At 44.7% G+C, this 6,295-nt stretch overlaps 1 protein-coding gene across 1 annotated transcript in view; it reads left to right on the top strand.

Annotated features, from left to right (window-relative positions):
- SCIMP (SLP adaptor and CSK interacting membrane protein) overlaps positions 1-304 on the top strand; it is a 10,650-nt gene extending 10,346 nt beyond the window's left edge. Inside the window, exon 5 of the mRNA XM_008573463.1 lies at positions 129-304. Coding sequence (XP_008571685.1) covers positions 129-304 — 176 coding nt within the window. The remainder of the gene's footprint in view (positions 1-128) is intronic.
- The last annotated feature ends 5,991 nt before the right edge of the window (positions 305-6,295 follow it).

Raw genomic sequence — 6,295 nt, 5'->3', positions numbered from 1 at the left:
AAAAAAAAAAATATATATATATATATATATATAGAGAGAGAGAGAGAGAGAGAGAGAGAGAGAGAGAGAGAGAGAGAGAGAGAAACACACAATAACTTTGCATCTAAGGGCCTTTTTGTGTATTCTAGGCCCACAGGAAACCCCAAGTCAACCACTGGCTACATACTCATTGGTAAATAAACCTAGAAATAAGAAGACCGTTTCCATTCCAGGCTACATTGAGGCTGAAAATGACTATGATGATGTTGAAATCCCTGCATATACTGAAAACCATCATTTTAAAACCACCATTTCGTCTTTTTGACAAGCTGAAGAGTGTTCAGACATCTTATTTTAAAACAATCAGGAGTGGCTGAACTTCAATAGGTATCCAGGTCCTGAAAGCCAGTAGTGATTTTATGAAGCTCTGTAAGATAAGCACTTCCTGAACTTTAGATGAAGACACCTCAGTGGTCAGATGACTGCAGCCCGAAGAACGACAGGGATGCCTGGCCCTGAGGACTAGCAGGGGTCAGCCCTGGTGCTTCCGTGGAGAAAGGTTCCACGGGGAGGACCACCGGGCTTCATGGCCCCCAGCTGTGAGAAACTCCTCATTTCTCAGCACTCTTTCACCTTTCACTCTCTTGATTTGTATGGTTCTAAGTGATCTTAAATCTTGGTGTTTGGTTGTGCAGAGCCTCCCAGGTCCCCATCCCCAGCAAGGCCCTCACCAAGCACGCGGTCTTGTCCCCTTGCACCCCACCCAGCCCTGCACTGCTCCTCAAGACATGGCACAGTGCATTCTGAGGAAGAAGAAAAAAGGCCAGGGAAGGAGAATAAAAGAAAAAGAATCAAAGCGACTCTATTTTTTTTTAACTTAATAGACTTATTCTCTTCTAGCCCAAGAAGCCAACCTTACATTAGAATTTATTGCTTGACAAACAAACTCTTTACAGGGAATTTGTTATCACCAAGATACCCAATACTTAGATAAACGTAGATGACACTGTTTACAGCAATCCTGAGAAACTTGGATTGTTTTTAACCTGTTGTATCTTAAGCAAATGGGAATTACTTATGAGTTGAGTAGTCTAGATTAGAGTAGCCGTAAATATTGTAAAAGGCCTGAGAAGCCATTGTTCAATATGTCATAGACGGCTGTCTATTCCGTCTTTATACAGTGTTTGAAAATTGTTTACTGCGTAGACTTTCCTGAACTTACACTATAAAGCCTCTTTGCTTTTTCCACTTACTGGGCGGACTCACATCTCACGCTGAGAGCTGGTCTCCCTGGTTTGCAAATCTAAATAAAAACCTCATTTACATTTCCTGACAGATTGAAGTGTTTGCTTTGACAGTTACGACCACACTGAAGCTGTTCCCCTCAACCAGTGCTGGAGGTGTGGGGACACGTGCTTCCTTCTAGACTCCATGAAGACTTCCAGCTTGCTGTTATAACTTCTTATTTTAGGCCCGTGGTTCTCCAGCTATGACTTTATGGAGCTCTGGTATTCCATGAGGCAAAGAGAGGACCATTTTCCCAAAATATAAAAACAAAAGTAAGACAAAGGATGGAAGTGTTTCAAATTCATGCTTTCCTTTTATAAACTGTCTGTAAACCCTCCATACCTACGAAATAAGTTAAAAACAAATACTAGACAAATGTTAACTCTTCCTTGAGTTCTGGACACCGCCCTCTCCTGGTTCTCCTCCTGCCTGTCTGGCCTGTCTCAGTGTCGTCTGCGGGCCCCCGCCCCTCTGAAACATGGCCTCAATGCTGGTCCTCCTCAGGGCCTGGTCCCTGTCCCTGCTGTCATCTGGCTCTCAACACTCATCAGTAGAGTGATCTCACCCATGCCCATGGGCTCGGAGCCCCCCTCTATTCTGATGCCATGCAAATTGCAGACTCTAGCTGAGCTCTCTCCCCTCAGTTCCACATTGGGTTGCCTCCAGGACTTCTCCATATGACTGTCCCACAGGTCCTCAAGTTCAACATACACCAAAAGGAACTGATTAACTACCCCCAATCCCAGACTTCTTGTGCTCTACTACCTTCTTACTTGCTGAAGTCAGAGACAAGCCTCCTCTCCACCCTGCCCTTTGTTTCCAACATTCCCCACCTCCTGTTGACTGTGCCTCCCAAGCAGCTCTGCAGTCAGTCCACGTTCCTCCATCACCATTCTGAGGCCAGGCCATTGCCAGATCTTGCCAAGAGAACTTCAACAGCCTCCTCACTGGTTTCCTGCCCTCCAATTTCATTTCATTTGGCATTTTACCCTCCAATCCACTTTCCACTGGCAACAGTGATTTTCTAAAGTGAAGATCTGACCACTTCATTCCTTTCTTAAATCTACGCTTTACCCATTAACCTCAGAAAAACTCTTTAACATAGCTCACAAGATTTGTCAGGATCTGGTGGCTGGTTATCTTTTGCCAACCCTTTCTCCTCCTACCCCCCTGTAACTTCCACTCTGCCCAAACTTTTTGCTATGACCATTTGAAATGACCTTCGCCATGGTCTCTCTTGCCCCTGTGCACAGCACTGTCTCTCCCTATGGGACATTCTTCCCCACCTTCAGATCCTTCCCTTCTCATCTTAGGTATCCTCTCCTCACTTTGGGTTGGGTGCTCTTCTCTCATAGCATTGCACACTGTAATTATGTTTACCTGTCTTTCTCCCCCACTAGACTGAAAGCAACACAAGGGCAGGGACTGTATCTTTCTTTCCTCCACTGTTTTCCCTGTTCCCAGCACAGTGCTCAGGCACATCATAGATGCTCAATAAATATGAAAGATCAACCTAACAGAATGTATGAATGGACTCCTCTGGACTCTCACAGTCCTTTTACTTGGCCCTATGGAAACCCTTCGTCCTTTGCATTATAATTGCCTGGTTACTTTCTGCCCTGCTTTGTAATCTGGGAGCTCCTTTGGGGTGGAACTTGTCTAATTCATTTTTATATTCCCAGTGTCCAGCACAAACCCCAGCCAATAGTAGGCACTTAAATATCTATCGAATGTTGAACATTTATGCAAAATCTACCAATCAGTCTGACCAAAACAGAAACAAAAACAATTTTTCTCTTGGCATGTGTAATATGGTTGAGAGTTTATACTGGGCATATGTAGTAATAAGATTGTTTTCTGCCAAAGAAATTGTAACCAGTTTGGAGGCTAGAATTAAATATATCAGGATTTCACAGGACCTTTTTGCATATTCTAGCCCCACAGCAAACTCCATGTCAGCCACCAACTACAAACTCATTAATAAATAAAGTTAGAAATAAGATGAGTTTCCATCCTCAGCTATATTGAGTCTAACAATCACTATGACAATGGTGAAACACCTGCAAATATTGAAAAATCATCATTTTAAAATAACTCCTGTTCGGGGCCGGCCTGGTGGCGCACTGCTACAGTGCGCCGCTTGGGAGCGCAGCCGTGCTCCCGCCAAGGGTTTGGATCCCACATACAGACCGGCCGCTCACTGGGTTGTGATCCCATTGCCGGTCCCGGTCCGGTACGGGCGTGACACTGAGGGTTGCGATCCGTTGCCGGTCACGAAAAAAGACAAAAAGGAAAAATAAATAAATAAATAAAATAACTCCTGTTCTGCCACCTTAACAGTTTGGAAACTGATGCTTTACTCATGCCAAAAGCAGTGGACTATAGTTTTCTTTATAATAATTACAGACTGATCTTTGAGATACAAACAAGATTGTTTTCAGGAAATGCACTGGTGTTTCCAGCAACAAATCTCACAAATCATGTGTATCAGTTAGGATGCTTTAGGCTGCAAGGAACTGACTATCCAGCTAAAGATAACTTACACAATGAGGGGTTTATGACCTCACTAAACAAGAAATCTAGAGGTAAGCACTACAGAATTCAGCAGCTCCATGACTTAGGAGCATTGGCTGACTTTGGTTCTCTTAGCTTTACCCTCATGGTGGCAAAACAGCTGCCATAGCTCCAAGCATGCCATCCTTACATGATAACATTCAAAGTTAGGAAGGAAAGGGGCATTTTCTTCCATGTTATCTCTTTTTATTAAGGAGGAAAACCTTTCCCAGAAGCCCCCAGCAACTTTCCCTAATGTCTCATTGGCCTGGATTGATTCACATGCCTAGTGTCTTAGTCTGTTTGGAACTCTATAACAAAACACCTTAGACTGGGTAATTTATAATCCAAAATTTATTCATAATTCTGGAGGCTGGGGAATCCCAGATGAAGACTCCAGCACATTAGGTGTCTAGTGAAGACTTGCTCTCTCTGCCTCAAAGATGGCACCTTCTTGCTGCATCCTCACATGGAGAAAAGGGAAGGCAGCTCCCTGGGGCCTCTTTTACAAAGGAATTAATCCCATTCATGAGGGCAGAGCACTCATGGTCTAATCACCTCTAAAGGACCCCCACCTCTTAATACCATCACCTTGAGGGTTAGACTTCAATATATGAATTTTGGGGAACACAAACATTCAGACCATAGTCCCCAGCTATAGGAGAGGCTAGGGAGTGAAAATTGGGCATTTTCAGCCTTTCTGGCTGGAGGTAGGCTTTGGCACCAAGGGAAAAGGAGGGAACAGCTGCTGGACAGGCAACCTGCCATCTCCCTGGGTCTGGTCACTTTCACAAATACACTATTCATTATTTGCTCTTTTTTCAGTTACAATCTCAAAGGTATTAGAGAGTTCAGGTTCAGGTGTGGTATCCAGATTCTACCATTCACTCTTCTTCTCTTACAGGATTAAGGATTGCCAATCAGATGGGGACAATAAAGGCAATAGCAATAATAGCAGGAGCCTGCACTGACAGAGCACTTCCTCTGTGTCACTCAGGGTTCCGAGGATTTCACTGTACAAGGTAACCATGACATTGCACTGGCAGAACTGGTAGAATATAAACAGAAAAGAGCTTTATTCTCTCTCTCGCCCCTGTCCCCCCTCTTTCCCCACCATTGCTTGAAATACACTCTGATGGGTTCTTCCCTGCTCTCTTGAGAAAAATCTCAGGCAGGTGCTGTAGGCTTTTCTGGTCACCCTTAAGTAATAAAAAGTCCTCCAGGTGTGGGTTACACAGGTGTATGCATTTGTCAAAACTTAGAGGATATACACTTAAGCGTTCTGCATTTCAACCTATGTAAATTTTACCTCAAAAGAAAAAACATGTAAACAAATATTCAGCTCTGGTTAATGATATGCACGTCATGTGGAAGTGTTTGGGAGGAAATATACTGATGTCTGCAATTTACCTTGAAATGCATCCAAAGATAAGATGGCTTTAGAGCCTGCACTTTTAGGCCTGAGATAAAAATGCAGCCTCCTGTTACCACCTTAAGTGCAGGCAGATCTGAGAGGGCCAGCTCCCCCCACCTGCTTACCCACTTCCCAGGAAGAAAAAATGGAGGAGTAGCTGCACATGGGTCAGTTAGAGGGGTTGGAGCCTGTTCTCCCCTATGAGGCAAAATAACTCCATCCATATTCTCGGTGAATGTCTTAGACTCGGCTCAGTCAAGTTGGCTCCTCTCCTCCCCTCCTCATGGTGAGAGAATGGGCTCTTCTTTCTCCTACATGTAAATAGAGGGAACGAGGATCAGACTCCCTCTGATGAAGGGTTGACTCTTCCTGACTGTGCTCTGTGGCCCTCCCTCCAGAGCTACCAAGGGACAGTGGTCAGAGCAGTGTCCTGCCTGCTCTGCCTCCGCAGCAGATGATTGTTCCTCATGTTCCCAGTATGCATTTCACTCTTTCCAGCAAAAGCTTCACATTTTCCTGTAGAATTTTCTCTTCTCTCAATCTGTGTGATTTTTTTTTTTAAAGGTGACCGGTAAGGGGATCTTAACCCTTGACTTGGTGTTGTCAGCACCACGCTCACTCAGTGAGCTAATCGGCCATCCCTATATGGGATCCGAACCCGTGGCCTTGGTGTTATCAGCACCGCACTCTCCCGAGTGAGCCACAGGCCGGCCCCAAGTCTGTGCGATTTTTGTGGAGCCTCTTCCCCAACTCAGAGGTAGAGCATGTGACCCAGAGTGGCTAATCAGAGATTCTCACTCCCTTGGCCTCAGCAATGGGCTGGTTGAGGCTTTGGGTACAGGGCAGGTGTTCTTTCCCATTGGATTTGAAGCTGAGGGGATATAAGTTCTCAAGTGGGAACCTGTCACAGAGAACACTAAGCTAATAAGAGAATCTAAATCCTAGAGGCATGTTTGAGATCCTGTATCTAGACATGCTTGACACAGGCACAACCTCTGGAATTTTTAGTTACATAAGCCAATATTCCTTAAATGCCTTTAACTCTGCCCCTTCAGTCCCATC

Source organism: Galeopterus variegatus, unplaced genomic scaffold, assembly GCF_000696425.1.
Source record: "Galeopterus variegatus unplaced genomic scaffold, G_variegatus-3.0.2 Scaffold923, whole genome shotgun sequence".
In the NCBI taxonomy this organism is placed as follows: Eukaryota; Metazoa; Chordata; class Mammalia; order Dermoptera; family Cynocephalidae; genus Galeopterus; species Galeopterus variegatus.
Note: the sequence above shows the minus strand (reverse complement) of the source record. Positions and strands in the feature narration are given on the sequence as shown.